The sequence below is a fragment of the Oncorhynchus gorbuscha genome, linkage group LG22 (assembly GCF_021184085.1).
Source record: "Oncorhynchus gorbuscha isolate QuinsamMale2020 ecotype Even-year linkage group LG22, OgorEven_v1.0, whole genome shotgun sequence".
Classification (NCBI taxonomy): domain Eukaryota; kingdom Metazoa; phylum Chordata; class Actinopteri; order Salmoniformes; family Salmonidae; genus Oncorhynchus; species Oncorhynchus gorbuscha.
In genome coordinates, this window is record NC_060194.1 from 14,740,669 (window position 1) to 14,762,536 (window position 21,868).

Here is a 21,868-nt window from a genome sequence, read left to right on the forward strand (position 1 = left end):
TGTTCTCATACACTCAACCTCTCACTGTCAAATACATGATGTAATCACACCCTCTTTTTGTCCCTTTCCCCTCGCTGTCCCCTTCTCTAGCTCTGCCCGCTGTGCGCCCATGCACGCAGGCCGAGCCCGCTGCCCGTCGAAGTGGGCGCAACAAGAAGACCAAGTCTAAGCGGGTGAAACAGAACGAGTCGTCCGACAGTTCCGTGTCTCATAGGAGAAGACAGCCGCAGCCCCGACCCCACCTTCTCAACCATGGCCTCAACCAGACCTCCTGGTCTCCCTCCAATACTTCCCAGTCCACTTTGCTGCCCCTGGCTTACCCCACCGTGGTGCCAGTCTACCCCCTCCAGGTCTACCCTGGGGCGGGCACCATGGCTGGCACCATGCCTACCCGCCCAGAGAATTCATTGGCAGGCTTTGGTGACTGCCAGAGCAACCAGGATCCCCAGTGCCAGCCACCAAACATCCAGCCCTCGCCCTTCTCTACTCCCATGGTGACCCCCGTGGTGGCTCTGGTTTTCCCCAGCTGCATGTTCCCTCAAATGGGAAGCGGGGCTCCAGGACAGCAGCCTTTCTACCAGGCCGAGAAAGCCGGCTACCCCTCTCAGTCACAGCCCTTCCACCCACAGACTTCCCTCACCTTACCTGCTCATGTTCCTTTCCCGGCTCAGCCACAGGCCTTTCCCCTACTGACGGCCTTCCCGATCCCCGCCCAGCCTTTCCCACTCTCCATGCCCATGGAGGCTCCCAAGCCACCTGGGGAAACCACCCAGTCTCGCTGCTCCCCGCATGCGACCATGGGCGGCAGGGACCAAGCGTCCTCCCCTCCACTGGTCCAATCATGGTGCAGCTCGCCCCTGCAGCTGGAGGAGATGTGGTGCTCCCTGGAGAGACAGGACCGCATGGTGGTGGTGCCCTCTGTTGGCACACAAGGGAATAACACCGTCAACATGAAGGGAGGGAGCATGGTCTGCCAAGCCATGGAGAAGGTCAAGGCGCTTCGGCAGGTATGATACTCATTTTCAAGTCGTACGGGATACACATGGTATGTGCAATCCAACACAATTCTTACTTGCAGGTTCTTTCTCCACAACGCAAGAAATAGTCAAAGATAAGAATACGAACGTAAGGTAAATAGTTCAGTAGAATAGAATCATTTTTTTTTAGCATAAGTATAATACAGGAAGGCACAATTTATAGTCCAATATTTACATGTGCATTGGGGATGTGTGGATTGGGGGGCAAATGTTTAAATTGTTCAGTATTTAGTCAAAATAATTAGTGGCAGCAGTAGGTGTGAGTGTTTATCTGTGTGGGTGTATATCTGTTTGGGTGTGAGTGTACAGTACCAGTCAAAAGTTTGTATTCTTCTTTATTTGTATTATTTTTGGGGGGTCTTTATTTGCACTTTTTTTTGGGGGGGTTCTTTATTTAGACTATTCTGCATTTTTTTATATTACTTAATGAAGACATCAAAACTATGAAATGCCACATATGGAATCATGTAGTAACCACAAAAGTGTGGTAAACATGTCAAAATATATTTAAGATTCTTCAAAGTAGGCACCCTTTGCCTTGATGACAACTTTGCACACTCTTGGCATTCTCTCAACCAGCTTAATGAGGTAGTCACCTGGAATGCATTTCAATTAACAGGTCTGCCTTGTTAAAAGTTAATTTGTTTAATTTATTTTCTTCTTAATGTGCTTGAGCCAGTCAGTTGTGTTGTGACAAGCTAGGGATGGTATACAGAAGATAGCCCTATTTGGTAAAATACCAATTCCATATTATGGCAAGAACAGCTCCAATTAGCAAAGAGAAACGACAGTACATTATTACTTTCAGACATGAAGGTCAGTCAATTCGGAAAATAAAACCTTTCTTCAAGTGCAGTCGCAAAAACCTTCAATCGCTATGATGAAACTGGCTCTCATGAGGACCGCCACAGGAAAGAAAGACCCAGAGTTACCTCTGCTGAAGAGGATAAGTTCATTAGAGTTCCTAGCCTCAGAAATTGCAACCCAAATAAATGCTTCAGAGTTCAAGTGACATACACATCTCAACATCACCTGTTCAGAGGAGACTGTGTGAATCAGGTCTTCATGGTCGAATTGCTGCAAAGAAACCACTACTAAAGGACACCAATAAGAGGAAGAGACTTGCTTGGGCCAAGAAACACCAGCATGGCTACCACAGCATTCTGCAGCGATACGCCAGTCCCACTAAGCGCAAACCAGATGGGATATCATTTGTTTTTCAACAGGACAATGACTCAACACATCTCCAGGCTGTTTAAGGGCTATTTGACCAAAAAGGAGATTGATGGAGTGAGGCATTAGATGACCTGGCCTGTCATCAACACAAAGGGTGGCTACTTTGAAGAATCTCAAATATAAAATATATTTTGATTCGATTTGTTTAACACTTTTTTGGTTACTACATGATTCCATGTGTTATTTCATAGTTTTTATGTCTTTACCATTATCCTATAATGTAGAAAATAGTAAAAGTAAAGAAAAACTTGATTGAGTAGGTGTGTCCAAACTTTTGACTGGTACTGTATACCTGTGTGGGTGTGTGTGTATATCTGTTTGGGTGGGTGTATATTTGTCTGAGTGCGTGTGTGCTAAAGTGCGGGGAGTCAGTAAAGGGGGTCAGTCCAGTTCAATTGTTGAGCAGTATGATAGCTTGTAGATAGAAACGGTCTCTGAGCCTTTTGAAATCAGACCTCATGAGTTTGACCTCTTTCCCCCTCTGCATCCTCTTCTCCCTCCCTCCCTTTACCCCAGAGAGACTTAGTACAGGCTCCTCCAACTCTCTCGGAAACAGGGTTAGTGTAAGGTTGTGGCATCAGTATTGAGTTTCACGAAAATGGCAGCAAAACTAGAAAAGTGTTGTTTTCAGACTGGAGGTGTTAGGCTAGGTTTAGGATGTGTAAAAAGCGACTTAACCCCAACGTCATTCACAAATCAGACCTATATTGTCTTCAACTGGCACAGGCTGTAGATTTGTAATTGTTATGAATATTTTAAGAAAGCTTTTACTGGGAGACAATGTTATAGTTTCACCAATTCATCTAGTTTATGCAAATTGTATCGAATCATTAAAAAGGTTTACAATCCCGACATCCTGTGTGAAGTAACTGTGCTGCCTTGTCAAAGTGCAATAATCCAAAAGTCTCCTGGCTAAAATGTTACGTCTAAAACATTGTGTCTCCAACTACTATCATGGAATATAGTGTGCTCTAGGCTGAGGTGTTGCAGTGACGAGGTAGGATAACATCGCAACTCTCCACAAAATATAACTTACTGTAGTTACTGTAATACAGACCTCTGTCTATCCATCTCTCGTAGTGGGACAATATCTTCTCTGGTTCAGGCTGTTGAAGAGCTCCAGACTGCTTTTCAGTCACTGCAGGCCTCCCTAAATGGTCTCAAACTGGTCTTGAATATACAAAACACTAAATTCATGACCTTTACCAGAGCTAGAACTCTGCCAGAGAAGTCTAGCATTTTCACATCTGGTGACTTTTTCCATTGAAAAAGTGTCATCCTACAAATACCTAGGTATTTGGTTGGATGACCAGTTGTCCTTTAATGTGGATAATCTTGTGACAAAGCTTAAATTGAAATTGGGTTTTTATTTTCGTAATAAGGCTTTCTTCCCACTTATGGCTAGAAAGAAGCTTGTTCAAGCCAGTTTTCTCTCTGTAATTGATTATGGTGACTTGTTGCATGCAACCTCCTCCATCTTACAGAGACTGCACTCTGTTTACCATGCAACCTCCTCCGTCTTACAGAGACTGCACTCTGTTTACCATGCAACCTCCTCCGTCTTACAGAGACTGCACTCTGTTTACCATGCAACCTCCTCCGTCTTACAGAGACTGCACTCTGTTTACCATGCAACCTCCTCCGTCTTACAGAGACTGCACTCTGTTTACCATGCAACCTCCTCCGTCTTACAGAGACTGCACTCTGTTTACCATGCAACCTCCTCCGTCTTACAGAGACTGCACTCTGTTTACCATGCAACCTCCTCCGTCTTACAGAGACTGCACTCTGTTTACCATGCAACCTCCTCCGTCTTACAGAGACTGCACTCTGTTTACCATGCAACCTCCTCCGTCTTACAGAGACTGCACTCTGTTTACCATGCAACCTCCTCCGTCTTACAGAGACTGCACTCTGTTTACCATGCAACCTCCTCCGTCTTACAGAGACTGCACTCTGTTTACCATGCAACCTCCTCCGTCTTACAGAGACTGCACTCTGTTTACCATGCAACCTCCTCCGTCTTACAGAGACTGCACTCTGTTTACCATGCAACCTCCTCCGTCTTACAGAGACTGCACTCTGTTTACCATGCAAACTCCTCCGTCTTACAGAGACTGCACTCTGTTTACCATGCAACCTCCTCCGTCTTACAGAGACTGCACTCTGTTTACCATGCAACCTCCTCCGTCTTACAGAGACTGCACTCTGTTTACCATGCAACCTCCTCCGTCTTACAGAGACTGCACTCTGTTTACCATGCAACCTCCTCCGTCTTACAGAGACTGCACTCTGTTTACCATGCAACCTCCTCCGTCTTACAGAGACTGCACTCTGTTTACCATGCAACCTCCTCCGTCTTACAGAGACTGGACTCTGTAAGACGGAGGAGGTTGCATGGTAAACAGAGTCCAGTCTCTGTAAGACGGAGGAGGTTGCATGGTGCAGAGTGCAGTCTCTGTAAGACGGAGGAGGTTGCATGGTAAACAGAGACTGCACTCTGTTTACCATGCAACCTCCTCCGTCTTACAGAGACTGCACTCTGTTTACCATGCAACCTCCTCCGTCTTACAGAGACTGCACTCTGTTTACCATGCAACCTCCTCCGTCTTACAGAGACTGCACTGTGTTTACCATGCAACCTCCTCCGTCTTACAGAGACTGCACTCTGTTTACCATGCAACCTCCTCCGTCTTACAGAGACTGCACTGTGTTTACCATGCAACCTCCTCCGTCTTACAGACACTGCACTGTGTTTACCATGCAACCTCCTCCGTCTTACAGAGACTGCACTCTGTTTACCATGCAACCTCCTCCGTCTTACAGAGACTGCACTCTGTTTACCATGCAACCTCCTCCGTCTTACAGAGACTGCACTCTGTTTACCATGCAACCTCCTCCGTCTTACAGAGACTGCACTCTGTTTACCATGCAACCTCCTCCGTCTTACAGAGACTGCACTCTGTTTACCATGCAACCTCCTCCGTCTTACAGAGACTGCACTCTGTTTACCATGCAACCTCCTCCGTCTTACAGAAACTGCACTCTGTTTACCATGCAACCTCCTCCGTCTTACAGAGACTGCACCCTGTTTACCATGCAACCTCCTCCGTCTTACAGAGACTGCACTCTGTTTACCATGCAACCTCCTCCGTCTTACAGAGACTGCACCCTGTTTACCATGCAACCTCCTCCGTCTTACAGAGACTGCACTCTGTTTACCATGCAACCTCCTCCGTCTTACAGAGACTGCACTCTGTTTACCATGCAACCTCCTCCGTCTTACAGAGACTGCACTCTGTTTACCATGCAACCTCCTCCGTCTTACAGAGACTGCACTCTGTTTACCATGCAACCTTGCGCTTTATTACAAATGCCAAGTCACTCACTCATCATTGTACCAAATGGTAGGTTGGACCTCACTTTATATGAGCATAAAGATACATTTGTATGTGTTCATCTACAAAGCCCTTTTTGGTAAACTCCCTCTTTACCTCTATACTCTGGTCTCCTTCACCAACAGCAGTTACCATACCCGGTCTGCTAGGTGATTGTGTCATGTGGTGGGTAACTGGTGCAGTGAGATCAGGCGCAGGAAAGCAGAGGTGAGTGTACACGGTATTTCATCCCACGACAGCACCAGTACACAGACAATACTTAAGGTGCGGAGAAATACCGGTCACTCGAAAATAACGGGCGTAAATACATAACCCGGCAATCAATAACCAGCCGTTAAGAACCGACATGAACAATCAATAAACACGCACACTAACATGTGGGAAACAGAGGGTTAAATAATGAACATGTCATTGGGGAATAGAAACCAGGTGCAGAAGACAAAACAAATGGAAATGAAAAGTGGATCGGCGATGGCTAAAAGACCGGTGACGCGACCACCGAACGAACAAGGAGAGGGACCGACTTCGGCGGAATTCGTGACAGGTTGCTACTTAAAGTCCCCAGGACATTCACACTATGAGGCAAGACTGCCTTCTCTTCTTGTGCCCCAGACGCATGGAATAATCTACAGTCCATGCTTCATCTAGATATGTTAGTGCCACTGAATGAATGTAAAGTATTGATGGGAGACTCTGTTACAGAGGAGTGTAAATGCTTTTTATAGGCTGGATCACATTGTTGTATGTTTTAATTCTGTAATGTATTGATTGTTGCTGACTTCTTGGCCAGGTCTCCCTTGAAAAGGAGACTCTGGGTATCAATGGGCTTTTCCTGGTTAAATAAAAGTTAAATAAATATGACTGAGTCGATTCTTAGACCTTGAAGGAGAAGTGAGAGTTGCAAAAGGATGGGACTGATGCCCGAAGAAAGGGAGCAATACGACTTGAAAGTGGAGCTTCTGTTTGTTGACCTTTGACTTCTGTCTTGCAGGTGGGCTCGCCGGGCAATGGTAACCATAGCGATGTCAATTCATCATCGAGTGACCTGCTGGACATCCTGCTCCATTCAGACTCTCGTTCAGGCACCAGCTCAGGCACTTCAGGGTCCATGGGTTTCAGCTCTAATGCCTGCGGAACCTCAGCTAGAACGTCTAACAGCAGAATGTCTAATAACAGCCGAACGTTGGGATGTGGAACGTCAGCTAGCGGAGTATCTGGCAGTGGCACAGGTCTGTACACACACCTACCCTAGCCTTATTGTACATTTGTTAGAATTATTTTCCTATTATATACCAGTCACTTCCACTGTACCAAACCTCACTCCTGTAACTGCCTTGGGGGTTTACATATTTGATCAGCAAGGATGGCAGAACAAGAACGAACACAAGATAGAAGGACATTAACATGGCAGCATGACATTACATCCAGCAGTTTGTTGCTTCATGTATGAAGCACTTGAGACCAGAACGCTGGTGCTTCTGAGGTAAGAGATCCTAACTCTGTTTTGTGTGTTCTTTCACCCCCACAGTAAGCAGCAGCCACACAAGCAACAACAACAGCAGCAACTACTTTGGCACCGTGGACTCCTCCCAGAACAGCTGCCAGCAGGTCAAAGTGCACTCCAGCGGCGGGAGTGGTGGTAGCGCTAGTGAGGGGCGGCCAATGGAGGTAGAGGAAAGCCAATATGACAAGTATGTACTGCAGGATCCGCCGTGGTTAGTCACCGCCAACGCTGACGACAAGGTCATGCTGACCTATCAGATGCCCTCCCGGTGAGTGGGAGGAGACAGGAGAGAGGCGGCACGCAATGTGCCTTGGAATATGAGAAAGTTGTCTGTGAATGCATATCTGGGTCAGTTTGGGATTTTTGAAGGGGTGGGCTTAGGGGAAGGATAAGGGGAGGGTAAACTGATCCTAGATCTGTGACCACAGACAACTTCTACCCAGAGCATGAGTCCTAGTGCAATGTTTCCCAAAATGATGAGTGCCCATGAATGCTGGGGTTAGAAATATTTGTTGGTTTTCATTTGGTTTATTTATTTACACATTTTTCAGATGGAACACAGCATCTTTGGGAAATACATTGCACAGCACACATTGCACAGCATAGATACTACCCACTCCCTTCCACTCCCACCTACTCCGTCCCTGTATTTACCTGCTGGATTTATGTCCACAATAGATCCCAAAAATCTATGTATGTTTGTGTGATCCATCTTATGATGATGAAAGCGTATGAGGTCTTTTGTTGCTGGCTTGCAGTTCTAATGTATAAGATGGGGCACTTGCACAAGTTGTCAGGCAAAGTGGGTTGAGAGAAAATGTGTGATTTCTTCAAGGCTAGTTTTGAATTATTCCAGATATCATATCTAGTGGACCCTGAAGATCAGTTCAACATCAGCTACACTACCGTTCAAAAGTTTAGGGTCACTTAGAAATGTCCTTTTTTTTTAAAGAAAAGCTTCTTTTTTTGTCCATTAGAATAACATCACATTTTGATCAGAAATACAGTGTAGACATTGTTAGTGTGTTAAATGACTATTGTAGCTGGAAACGGAGGATTTTTAAAAATGGAATATCTACAGAGGCCCATTGTCAGCAACCATCACTCCTGTGTTCCAATAGCACGTTGTGTTGGCTAATCCAAGTTTATCATTTTAAAAAGGCTAATTGATCATTAGAAAACCCTTTTGCAATTGTTAGCACAGCTTAAAACTGTTGTGTTGATTTAAAAAAGCAATAAAACTGGCCTTCTTTAGACTAGTTGAGTATCTGGAGCATCAGCATTTGTGGGCTTGATTACAGGCTAAAAATGGCAGAAACAAAGCACTTTCTTCTGAAACTCATCAGTCTATTCTTGTTCTGAGAAATGAAGGCTATTCCATGCGAGAAGTTGCCAAGAAACTGAAGATCTCGTACAACGCTATTTACTTCTCCCTTCACAGAACAGTGCAAACTGTCTCTAACGAGAAAAGAAAGAGGAGTGAGGCTGGTAACTCTAATGAACTTATCCTCTGCAGCAGAGTTAACTCTGGGTCTTCCTTTCCTGTGCCGGTCCTCATGAGAGCCAGTTTCATCATAGAACTTGATGTTTTTTGCGACTGCACTTTCAAAGTTCTTGAAATGTTCCGCATTGAGTGACCTTCATGTCTTAAAGTAATGATGGACTGTCGTTTCTCTTCGCTTATTTGAGCTGTTCTTGCCATAATATAGACTTTGTATTTTACCAAATAGGGCTATCTTCTGTATTCCACCCCTACCTTGTCACAACACAACTGATTGGCTCATATACATTAAGAAGGAAAGAAATTCCACAAATTAACTTTTAACAAGGCACACCTGTTAACTGAAATGGATTCCATATGACCTCATGAAGCTGGGTGAGAGAATGCCAAGAGTGTGAAAAGTTGTCATCAAGGCAAAGGGTGGCTACTTTGAAGAATCTCAAATATAAAATATTTTGATTTGTTTAACACTTTTTTTTTATTACAACATGATTTCAGATGTGTTATTTCATAGTGTTGATGTCTTCACTATTATTCTACAATGTAGAAAATAGTTTTAAAAAATCAAGAAAAACCCTTGAATGAGTATGTGTGTCCAATCTTTTGACTGGCACTGTATGTCTTTCACCTGGTCATATAAGTCACATAGTTCAGTATACCGAGTGTGTATGTTCCTTGGTCTACTCAGGGGTATCGACTGTGTGCTTAGGGAAGACCGAGAGAAGCTACGTGTGATGCAGAAGAGCCAGCCGTGCTTCACCGGGGAGCAGCAGATAGAACTGGGGGAGGTGCACCCCTGGATGAGGAGAAGAGGGCTGCCCAAGGTCATGGATGCCAAGGTGAGCTCTCTTTCTCTATCTCTTTCCCCCCTCTCTCGTTCTCACAATCACTCTATCTTCCTTTCTCTCTCTCTTTTACACTACAGGCAGCCATTCACATTTGTCAAAAGCAAGTCTGAAAGTAACTAACAGAAATGTGTTGTTTTTTGTTAAGTGTGGGCTGTGAGGAGGACACTCCAGAGGTGTTGTTGTCTGAGGAGCAGCCTGGCCTGGATATGGGAGACACAGAGACTGAGGAGGTCAGCCCCTACAGGAAGCCCGGCGAGGAGCTTGAATTATGGACACCTTTAACATGGACACCTGTCTCTCTTCTGGCCTTGGATCATAACAGCCACATCCACCCCCTGAATCTGCCCCTGTTAATTGTAGCAGCATCACCTCCGCAAAAGGCTCATTCTCAAGTGACATAAATTATTCACCAAGTCCCACCCTCAGCTGTCCCTGACAAGACCATTTTTTAAAATTTTACCAGGCAAGTCAGTTAAGAACAAGTTATTATTTACAATGACAGCCTACCGGGTGAACAGTGGGTTAACTGCCTTGTTCAGGGGCAGAACAACAAGATTTTTACCTTGTCAGCTTGAGGATTCGATCCAGCAACCTTTCGGTTACTGGCCCAATGCTCTAACCACTAGGCTACCTGCCACCCCATATTAGACTGCCTAGTACCGCTTGCACCCTGCGGGTACAAACCTTTTCTACAACAAACTAAACTGTATTGAAATTCTTCTACAGCCTGAGAGACCAGGGAACATACAGACTGTTACATCCCACCTGGTCAATTCATTGTGTGTGTGTGTGTGTGTGTGTGTGTGTGTGTGTGTGTGTGTGTGTGTGTGTGTGTGTCCGCTCGACCCTATCCCCTCCTCTCTTCTCCAGACCATTTCCGGAGACCTTCTCCCTTACCTCACCTCGCTCATCAACTTATCCCTGACCGCTGGCTACGTCCCTTCCGTCTTCAAGAGAGCGAGAGTTGCACCCCTTCTGAAAAACCCTACACTCGATCCCTCCGATGTCAACAACTACAGACCAGTATCCCTTCTTTCTTTTCTCTCCAAAACTCTTGAACGTGCCGTCCTTGGTCAGCTCTCCCGCTATCTCTCTCAGAATGACCTTCTTGATCCAAATCAGTCAGGTTTCAAGACTAGTCATTCAACTGAGACTGCTCTTCTCTGTATCACGGAGGCGCTCCGCACCGCTAAAGCTAACTCTCTCTCCTCTGCTCTCATCCTTCTAGACCTATCGGCTGCCTTCGATACTGTGAACCATCAGATTCTCCTCTCCACCCTCTCCGAGTTGGGCATCTCCGGCGCGGCCCACGCTTGGATTGCGTCCTACCTGACAGGTCGCTCCTACCAGGTGGCGTGGCGAGAATCTGTCTCCTCACCACGCGCTCTCACCACTGGTGTCCCCCAGGGCTCTGTTCTAGGCCCTCTCCTATTCTCACTATACACCAAGTCACTTGGCTCTGTCATAACCTCACATGGTCTCTCCTATCATTGCTATGCAGACGACACACAATTAATCTTCTCCTTTCCCCCTTCTGATGACCAGGTGGCGAATCGCATCTCTGCATGTCTGGCAGACATATCAGTGTGGATGACGGATCACCACCTCAAGCTGAACTTCGGCAAGACGGAGCTGCTCTTCCTCCCGGGGAAGGACTGCCCGTTCCATGATCTCGCCATCACGGTTGACAACTCCATTGTGTCCTCCTCCCAGAGCGCTAAGAACCTTGGCGTGATCCTGGACAACAAACTGTCGTTCTCAACTAACATCAAGGCGGTGGCCCGTTCCTGTAGGTTCATGCTCTACAACATCCGCAGAGTACGACCCTGCCTCACACAGGAAGCGGCGCAGGTCCTAATCCAGGCACTTGTCATCTCCCGTCTGGATTACTGCAACTCGCTGTTGGCTGGGCTCCCTGCCTGTGCCATTAAACCCCTACAACTCATCCAGAACGCCGCAGCCCGTCTAGTGTTCAACCTTCCCAAGTTCTCTCACGTCACCCCGCTCCTCCGCTCTCTCCACTGGCTTCCAGTTGAAGCTCGCATCCGCTACAAGACCATGGTGCTTGCCTACGGAGCTGTGAGGGGAACGGCACCTCAGTACCTCCAGGCTCTGATCAGGCCCTACACCCAAATAAGGGCACTGCGTTCATCCACCTCTGGCCTGCTCGCCTCCCTACCACTGAGGAAGTACAGTTCCCGCTCAGCTCAGTCAAAACTGTTCGCTGCTCTGGCTCCCCAATGGTGGAACAAACTCCCTCACGACGCCAGGACAGCGGAGTCAATCACCACCTTCCGGAGACACCTGAAACCCCACCTCTTTAAGGAATACCTAGGATAGGATAAAGTAATCCTTCTCACCCCCTCCCCCCTTAAAATATTTAGATGCACTATTGTAAAGTGGTTGTTCCACTGGATGTCATAAGGTGAATGCACCAATTTGTAAGTCGCTCTGGATAAGAGCGTCTGCTAAATGACTTAAATGTAAATGTAAATGTGTGTGTGTGTGTGTGTGTGTGTGTGTGTGTGTGTGTGTGTGTGTGTGTGTGTGTGTGTGTGTGTGTGTGTGTGTGTGTGTGTGTGTGTGTGTGGAAAAGGAAGAGTGAGTTACAGTGTGTCCACAACACAGTTCATGTTCTATCAATTGTTTTTTCATTTATTGAAATTAATGTTTTCATTGAAAACGTTTTGACCGTAGTAGTCTTGTATTTGTGTTCATTTAGAGCCCTGGGGCTAGCATCAACATTTTAACACTGATGCTCCCAATTTTAAAAAGTTAGGAGCACCACATGAAATGTAGGAGCACCAGAATATATCATGTTTTATTGTAATACAGCCTATATTGGGCCTATATGAATTCAAGGTACTTTTGAGGGACATGATGGCTCCTTGCTGTCCCCAGTCCATCTGACTGTGCTGCTGCTCCAGTTTCAACTGTTCTGCCTTATTATTATTTGACCATGCTGGTCATTTATGAACATTTGAACATCTTGGTCATGTTCTGTTATAATCTCTACCCGGCACAGCCAGAAGAGGACTGGCCACCCCACATAGCCCGGTTCCTCTCTAGGTTTCTTCCTAGGTTTTGGCCTTTCTAGGGAGTTTTTCCTAGCCACCGTGCTTTTACACCTGCATTGTTTGCTGTTTGGGGTTTTAGGCTGGGTTTCTGTACAGCACTTTGAGATATCAGCTGATGTACGAAGGGCTATATAAATAAATTTGATTTGATTTTGATTTGATTTGATTTGATGTAATATGTATATAAGATAATAATGTATTGTAAAAGCTAAAAATATTTCACCTTTATTTAACCAGGTAGGCCAGTTGAGAACAAGTTCTCATTTATCAACTGTAACCTGGCAAAATGTTGAAAGGAATAATTGTCATCGAAATTACAAAGTAATGTGTGGAATATTCGGTTTCTACATTGTGTAAAAGCACTATTGAGATGCATTACATTGAAACTTGTATACTGTCTCTTCAAAAACGGCAGAAGATCTGACATTCATTATTTTCTACTGTCACTGATCTCCTGAAGCAAGCTATCCCTTTTCCTTTCTTTCTATGCCCCCAAATGTTTGGATATACTGGTAACGTTCCCAGGTTGTTAGCTAGCTAACCAATGAGGTAACATGACTGAAGTGTAAACAAATAGATAACGACATGGTTTATGAATGTAAAATGCGGTCCCAGCGACCCGCTATGGGAAGATAAAAATGCTGCGCCGGTAATATGGTTCAGATCTTTTGACGTAGGCCCGGTTTTCCAAAAGAATCTTAAGATTTAAGTTCATTGTTAGCACCATGGCGCTTAATGGTTCTAATGATGAATTTAACGTTAAGATGCTTTTGGGGAAACCCGAGGCACTGATTGAAATGGAAGCTTTCGCTGTGGTAATGGTGCAACCATGACTCTTAAGGGCACTCGGGAAAATACGTTAGAGCGAAGCATTATTACATCAATGTATTTTCTTCATTTTTTTCCTAGGCCCACAGTGCTCCCAAAATAAAACTCCGGGTCACACAGCAAAATATTTTGTTGCATATCCAATATATAACATGATGATGTTGATATCTGTTTGTTGTTGAAAACACTTACAGGATTTCTAGTCTATTATGTTGGTTGACTAAAATGTGTGGCAGAAGAGGCTTGTAGAGAAGTTGCTTTCTGTTTCACCAGTTTCTTTCTAGCCTGTGGTTGAATGTTCTCATAGAGCCCTTTCCAGTACACGGCACGCTGACATCACGCACAGATGTGCGTGACTCTTGACTGCAGTAAGAAAGACATCACCATCTGTGCCCATTCAACATAGCCATGGTTGACCTTTTTAGTACTTATAACTTTATTGGGTTCTCATACACTTACAATTTGTGTTTTAATTCTAAATGAACCGTCGCTAAAATTTATATTTGGTTGTGATCTTTGCAAAATAAACATTTTGGATGCAGCGGTTGTTAGCTAGAATGCTAACGCTCATTGACATAGGCTGCTGTAGCAAAAGCTAAGCAAAGAGCCATTTTACTGGTGGTGTATTTGATTTTTTTTTACATTTAATGCAGTTGATTTGCGATGAGGACGCAAACATAATATTAAACAGGACATTCATACGAACCTTAAAATCCAAACGTAGTGTGAAATGCACTCATAAGCAACATGTACATAGTATTTTTTTTTGCTGGCATTCTATAAGACGTCCCCCGTGTTCTGTCATAAACTTACGCGCATCGCTCTCGTGCGGCAATGTTTGCGCGTTTGAGGAAAGATTGTCCTAGGATCAGCTTTCCCAAACACAACACTAATCATTTCCCCAGTCGATATGGTTACCGAGGATATAGGTTACCCTATTAGACTCAGAGGGAAAACTTGACATTTTTCAAATTTTCTTGTCTACTTGTTTTAGTCAATTACACAACTACATTTAAGGAAAGTACAACATGTCTATTACTTTTCAACACTGCCTGCTCCCGAGCAGTCTCACTACTTAGAAAGACGTACAATTATAAGGGCTTCCCTCAAGCCTCTTTTCATGACGATGCTAGCAGTCACATGAGTGAGTGTTACAGCTAGATCGCCAAGACCAACAACCCAAACAAACAGACTATACAGCTACAAGTAGTGAGTGGAGTTAAGCAGACTACACTAAACAGGTTAAATGGCTTACCTGTGATGAAATGTTTGCCACACACATAGCTACGTGTACCTACTTGCAGGGGTGCACCTTTCACTGGGGACGGGGGGCATGACCCCACTTTCTGAAATTGCATTTTTGTCCCCTGCCCAGTTTTATCATTGTACTGTGATACAAAAAGTAGCACGGGTGTGCTTTAAGACCATGCGCACACCTCAGAGCGGTCGGGCTGTTTGGCAGTTTAATTTAGGACCACACCACACCATAGAGCTGTAGAAACAGCTGTTGTCCTGTCTATTCTTCAAATATAAAGCATAACATCTAAAAAAAAAAGTTTTTTAAATTTTCTATTCTGTGTTGACAATGTTTCAAAATAAAAATGAAAGATTTCAATATATTTACACTTTTCTAGGCTACTCTTTCTGAAAAAAAATATATGCTGTGTTGATAATGTTTATAAATGAAAGATTTCAATATATTCACACTTTTCTATGCTACTTTATGAAAACACAAAAATTTGACGAATGTAATAAAATCAAGTAGGGGTTCATTTACATGTATTTATTTCATGCCAAATATTAGGGTACATTTTTCGTGTTTGTGTTTATTCAGGAAGCAGGCCATTGTGGATATTAGGCCTAGTGGTTATTACCTTTCAGTGGAAATAGCCTATTGTCTATAAAGAAGGAGATCCACTCCCAAGTGCTTATTTTGACGTTCACAACCTGCTATAACTTTAACCGAAAAGACCCATTTTATGGTTTTCCTATCATTTCACTGGAACTCTTTCATCGTGGTTTTAGTTCTTTATTAATTAGGTTAATTTAGGTAGATGATTAATGGCACGCTCTTAATTTGAGAATTGAGAGGGCCTCGGTAATAAGTAGGCCTACTTTGTGTGAACAACTTGAGCAGTTACAGAAATTGACCTTTGGTGAGATGATTGGCCATTTGAACCGGTATCTGTGCGTTAGAGACCTCTCGGACACCCAGAAAGCTCCGATTCAAACTCTCATTCAGCAGCTCTGCGCGTTATAATGTCAAAATACGTTCCTTGATCACCAAGTATGGATTTTCACTGAGCAACTATCTTAATTTACTCTCGTTATGACCGGTATGTACTTCCAAAAAGGTCTAAATATAAAATTGACAAGCAACCTAAAACAATGCCTATTCGGCACCTCCAAGCTCCGTATGTGGAAACGCACAGGTCGGAAGTCTGCAACCGCTCCGAAGAGGCATTTTTTCGGTTGTATGTACATTTATCTTTGGACCTTTCTTGGATGTACATACCGTCTGTAATGGGAGTGAGTAAATGGAAATAGTTTCTCAGCGAACCTCTATTTGGTGTTCAAGGAACGTAATTTTGACATTTTAACTTGCAGAGCTGCTGAATTGGAGTTTAAGTCGGAGCGTTCTGGGTTTATAGTCTCTGGCACACAGATGGGCTACTGATTGAATTGGCCATATGCTCACTTCAGTAGCCTAGGCCTGCACGTTCGAATGTGTGCCATTTCAAAATAGGCATATCAACCACTGTAGGCTATTTTAGTATTTCCATTTCCCCCTGCAGTATAGAAAGAACACGTAATATTTGCCTAAAAATGCAAGAGGAGAGGGTCACATAAAATCCTCATGCTTGCAAATAAAAACCCACAGCATGGCTAGATTATCAGTGGAAACTGGACCGGAAGGCAGACGGTGGGGAAGATTCTCCCACGGCTATTAGCAGCGTGGATCAAAGCGACCACCGTCATTCACATCCCTAGCAGTTCGCACCTCTCCCAAATTGAGGATCAGGTGTGAATCTGGACAACTCCCCTCCTGCTGTGACGCCACCTCTGGGGTTCCGCTAATCCGGAGTCGGCTCCATCACAAACTGAAAACAGTCTGTGAATGTCCCCTAATAATGTGGATTTCAGGTACAGAATTAAAATACAATTTATCCAATCGTTATTGAGCCACCTTGGCTTGACTATGTTACAGAGTAGGCCTATTTGTTGAGTTGTCACAAACCAACACGCACGCTGCGTTGTGTATGGGGCAGCGATAAGTAAATATCGATGTGTCAGAAGTGACACTTGAGGACATCAGAGCAACATCCAAGATGTCACTTTACAGGCCGGCCACTGAACCGGGGAGAAGGGCTTTGATATTGATTTTAGGTGCCTTTGATGTGGTGTGCTGCTGCGACATCTTTCATGTTAAAACGGGTTATTTCTTAAAAGAGTGCAATTTTTGTCTGAAAGGGATAGAAGAAAAGCTGTGAGCAGAGAGAAATATTATTTTGGTGTCCATCTACCAGTTCGGCACTAAGCACATGTTCAATGGCTCCCGAGTGGCGGAGCACAATTGGTCCAGGTTAGGGGAGGGTTTGCCAAGGTACGCCATCATTGTAAATATGAAGATGTTCTTAAATGACTTTCCTAGTTAAATGAAATAATATTAATGTCTGAGATCATGCAGCCCCAAAATATGAGAAGGCACAACATATGTGAGGGTGGCCAGAGGGGGCTATGCTGTGATCTGTAAATCTCAGAATTGAAAAACATCTTCAAATAGCTTTTCCTGCAATCTAGAGCCATAATCATTATGCTTAACTCTTAAGCATAACTCTTGAGCTGTCTGTATCCCCCTGACTTGTGGTTCTTTTTTAAATAAACAAAATAATCTCTGCATCTCTGCTAACATCTGGGTAAAAGAAGATTCAGTACATTTAGTTATTGCTTGTTTTTCTAAAGTCTAGCAACCTTGCCCACAGGCATGCCAGCTAAGATAGTTAGTCAAGCTGGCTACACTAACTTGATTGATAGCCTGAAATGCCTTCTTGGTAGCTAGTTATGAGGTTGGGTGATTGGGAACCTATCCGGGGTATCTAAAGCCAACCTCATGAAATTGCTAAGTAGCTAGTAGTATTACTGCTTGTCAAATTTCAAGGAGGAATTTAACGCTGTCAGAATACAAATGAAGGCCATCAAATGAACCAGGTGCCAGATCTCACACTGCATTGTTGAGAAGTTGCCTGACAACTCAAAATGAATTCTTCCACGGCTCTATGTTCCCTACATACTTTCAGTCTACACTGCCACCAGAAGTCGTTTGTGATGTCAAAATTAGGTGTGTTGTACAAAACAAAGTCATCAGCGATGTAATCATTTCTAACCAATTAGAGAATTTAAAAACTCTGATTTACCCGCTGTTCTGGCTTGGCCCAACCCATCGGTTTCTGGGACCAATCACAATGGTTTGAATGTGTGGGTTCTAGAACTCTAATCTAACCTAACATGGCAGGCGAAAATGAAAATGCCTAGCCGAGTTCTAAAACGCCTGAGCGGAGTTCCGACATCCGTTTTTTAGTAGAAAAGGAAACTAGTTTGAATTAGCTGTATCCCTAAAAACCGGATACATCTGGTTGTTGGCAACTCCGCTAAGGGTGTTGAAATCATTGGGGAGGAACTCAGATCTAGACTCATTGAGGAGAAGAAACTAGCGTCCGTGGGCATGGCTTAGCGTTTGACCAGAGCAAGGAGTTTGGTTAGCCAGGCAAGACAAGAAGGCCAAACCCAGACATTCTCACCTGATAAAGGCCCACTGGTCCAGCTGTGCTAAAGTAGTCCTATATTAAACTTCAAAGCCTACCTTCACACACACAAACGGCAGTGTATTGCTGAGATGTGATTACTGTGGAATGACTGTTTGATGCTAGTTTAGCAGGAAAGCATTTAACCATTTCTGGTCCCTGTTTTTTGAAGTGTGCTACAGCAATATGTATTTAATATAATAATATATGCCATTTAGCAGACACTTTTATCCAAAGCGATTTACAGTCATGTGTGCATACATTCTACGTATGGGTGGTCCCGGGGATCGAACCCACTACCCTGGCGTTACAAGCGCCATGCTCTACCAACTGAGCTACAGAAGGACCACTATTTTATTTAACTAGGCAAGTCAGTTAAGAACAAATTCTTATTTACAATGATGGCCTACCCCGGCCAAACCCTAACAACGCTGGGCCAATTGTGCACCGCCCTACAGGACTCCCAATTATACAGCCTGGAATTGAAGCAGGGTGACACCTCTAGCACTGAGATGCAGTGCCTGAGACCACTGCGCCACCCAGGACCCCCCTAATATATACTTCTCTGAAACAACAGACAGATTGTGCATTACTTCATGTGAAAATGTTCACAGCTGAGTAAATAGGATAAACTGAGTCCAATATGAAGAGAAAATCAATTTAATGAAATTACCTACGTCAGTGTATGACAATTTGTCTGAAAAACATTTGTTATTACAATGTTACAGATAACATAAAATATTGATTTGATTAAACCTACACAAATAAAAAATAAAATAATTTACACACAACACGGCATTACTGAGTGTGGTGTACTAGGACATGGTACTTTCTATACAGCCATACTATCAACAAATACATATTTACATCTGTACAACCTAGAATTCTGGCTAAAAGACACAAAATTGCTTTTTAAAATGATGCCACTTCTAGCCTACTTGCAACCAGACTTTGCATTGCCAAGTATAGTCATTGTAGTGATAATGTCCCACTTCTCATGCTATTCCTACGTCTGTCATCCAACAGTCTAACAAGATTACAAGGAATTGTATCTTCAAGTATACATAATAAAACACAATATACAATAACTTTTTTAGGCTATTCCTCTAGTAACTGACAGTTGTAGGTCTACAGTAATTTGGCTCTACCAAGGTCTCCACATGGACTTGGAATAGGCCACTCTGGGTATGTTCAGAACATCCTGGTTTTCAGCGTCCACAGAGATGTGGCTCTGCTCAGAGTCAGTCTCGTCCAGATCCGAGCACAGGTCATCGCTGGAGGTGGTGGAGGGCGCTGGGGAGAGGGTTGAGGAGCTTTCGCTGGGGATGCTCCTTCCTCCAGGGGAGACCAGTGCTGCGTAAATGCCCTCAGAACTGGGCCATGTGCTGCTGCCATTAGTGGAGCAGTCTGCCATAATATCCTGGAGCATCACCTGGAGTCTGTCCTCGTCGTTCAGAGGCATACATTCCAGGAGGTGGTTCAAGAGCTCCGCCGCGAGAGTCGCGTCGATTCCCGGGCAGCTGGACACGAAGGTGTGCACCTCATGCATGCACTGGATGTAGCCAGCAGCGAACCTTTCACTCGCCTCCTGGTTCACTGGGTCTACCTCTGACAAAGCACAAACAGAAGCCCCGTTTATACCTGGCTCTAACATTCATTATTGGTCCTGATCCTGTCCACATTCTGATGTTTCCCACATTTTTAGACAGGTGTTGACGATTAAAAGACGCATTGTGATCTGATTGTGATCAAATCTTATAAGTGTAAACAGACAAGATCAGATCCAGATCAGGATCAAGGACGCATGTTAGAGGCAGGTATAAAGAGAGCTAGAGAGATACACAAATGAGACACACTGAACATAGGCCTTACACAAACAACATTCTACCAGTTGGGTGAAAATGTTCAATGTGCATAAGTGCATAATCCTATAGTTTACCTTGTCCTTGGTTTTGAAGGATACTCTCCACTCGTTTTACAGTCATTTCCAGCACTTCGGCATTCTCCATCTTTGATTGTAACTGTGAATGGCATATTGATAGGCTACAATGTCAATAACTGGTTTACAATGCAACAATAGGCATCACAAAGAGAGGGGGCATGTGATATAAAGTGACATAAGATGTGCAAAAACATACATCTGTGTCTGCGAGAAGAACTCTGAGTTCCTGCAAACTTTCATTGATGCGAGCCCGTCTCTTTTTCTCAACCAACGGCTTTCTGATCTAGAAAAATAAAAATCACCGCCACATTAATAAATTAGGCTACATTTAGTCAAATCAAAGACCACTCAATACACGACAATTATCGTCACTTTGGCCTACCTTTCTGTCCACTTTAATGCCATAGTATTCATCTTCGTCTCTACTCAGTTCTTTTTTGATATTGTGAGTGGGGGCCATGTTGTTGATGTTTAACCCAGACACTGCCCGAGGTTTGGTAAATCCACACGACCGTTACACTCCGTAAATGGGACAGATGGCCGCCGGTCCCTGCTGCAAACAAAGCCGAGCTGTACTTTTGCGCAGACGGGTACTAGATTTGTTATGCAGCCTCAAGCGCAACGATAGTGCCAGTAGTAGTAGGTATTTATAACGCCTCATTTAAATGTGAATAGAGGGGCTGACTGCGCGAGCAAGAGATTGTTCAGCGCACTTGCGAATCAGCCAATCGCTGATCAAGCCTTTTGTCCTCTGTGCACCATAGAAATTGTCTGCAGAGGGAAAGGATTTGGCTAGACCACAAGAGGGATATTCTTTGGCTTCTGTCCCAGCCCGAAATAAGTTGTTATTTTATAACCCACAATTCTAGTCTGCTCCAGAGACCAATATGCTTTGAAAGATAAATGGAAATTAAATTATAACAAGAAATCGCAAAGAGACAATTAATCATAATTGAACACATAAAACCGATATTTATGGAATTATGAAATATAAAACTATAAGTAAACAATATTCCTAAAGGATCATATTGAATGTGCCCTGTAAATGTTTGATTTTGTACTCATCATTGTACCTTCTGACTCAAACAAACACTTAAGCAAATTGCAAAACCATTAGCAAACACCATTAGCCTATTGAATCGTTCAACATTAACAGACAATTCTCACATTGCGCAATTAGTCACCTTTACGTGTATTTCAAGTTTAGTTGACTTAATACATGTCATGTCCAGTTGAGGCCAATTTCAACCCAAGTCAAGACAATTAACAGAATGGGACATTAGGCCAAATTTGAATCGGAAAATGTGTCACATATCGTCCACCCTTAGTCTTGAATAGGCAAAAATAAAGTATTCTCAACACCATGTGGCTTAGTTGGTGGAGCGTGGCACTTGGAATGCCGGTGTTGTGGGTTCGATTGTACTGTACGTCCAGACAGAACATCTGCTAAAATGACAAAATCAAAATGTTTATATATATTATTGTAGGCCAACTCAACCTTTGGCACATGGGCTCCAATGCTTATCTTTATTGAGAGTTGTGAAATTAATTGAAGATGTTTCTCCATTTGCACTCTATTGCTACGATCTGACAGACAGACAGCTAATACATTGCTATAGGGGTTGTTATCTCATATGAATAGTTTATTAATGCGTATACATTATAGTATGGCCTTTAGAATAATTAAACAGCTAA

At 43.8% G+C, this 21,868-nt stretch overlaps 2 protein-coding genes across 4 annotated transcripts in view; one reads left to right on the forward strand and one right to left on the reverse strand.

The window, feature by feature from the left end:
* The window catches only part of LOC124009961 (period circadian protein homolog 2-like), a 28,494-nt gene extending 18,147 nt beyond the window's left edge, over window positions 1–10,347 (forward strand). For 2 of the 3 annotated variants that reach the window (XM_046322230.1, XM_046322231.1), the window contains exons 16-20: window positions 91–1,007; window positions 6,663–6,900; window positions 7,200–7,443; window positions 9,365–9,515; window positions 9,670–10,347. In XM_046322230.1, the coding sequence (XP_046178186.1) occupies window positions 91–1,007; window positions 6,663–6,900; window positions 7,200–7,443; window positions 9,365–9,515; window positions 9,670–9,681 (1,562 nt within the window). In that variant the 3' untranslated portion in view covers window positions 9,682–10,347. The remainder of the gene's footprint in view (window positions 1–90; window positions 1,008–6,662; window positions 6,901–7,199; window positions 7,444–9,364; window positions 9,516–9,669) is intronic. The other variant, XM_046322232.1, reaches the window with a different exon arrangement.
* An 8,528-nt stretch (window positions 10,348–18,875) lies between these two features.
* On the reverse strand, window positions 18,876–20,953 carry LOC124009839 (transcription cofactor HES-6-like). Its single transcript, XM_046322033.1, has 4 exons — window positions 20,556–20,953; window positions 20,370–20,456; window positions 20,171–20,252; window positions 18,876–19,839 (listed from the first exon to the last, which is right to left on the reverse strand). The coding sequence occupies exons 1-4, from the start codon at window positions 20,631–20,633 to the stop codon at window positions 19,376–19,378; spliced, it is 711 nt and encodes a 236-aa protein (XP_046177989.1). The 5' UTR covers window positions 20,634–20,953; the 3' UTR covers window positions 18,876–19,375.
* Window positions 20,954–21,868: the final 915 nt, after the last annotated feature.

Coding starts and splice junctions, on each gene's coding strand:
- LOC124009839 (XM_046322033.1), bottom strand. CDS start 20,633: ATGGCCCCCACTCACAATATCAAAAAAGAACTGAGTAGAGACGAAGAT. Junction 20,253..20,369: donor TTCTTCTCGCAGACACAGAT/GTATGTTTTTGC, acceptor TGCCATTCACAG/TTACAATCAAAGATGGAGAA. Junction 19,840..20,170: donor CCTTCAAAACCAAGGACAAG/GTAAACTATAGG, acceptor GTGCTTTGTCAG/AGGTAGACCCAGTGAACCAG.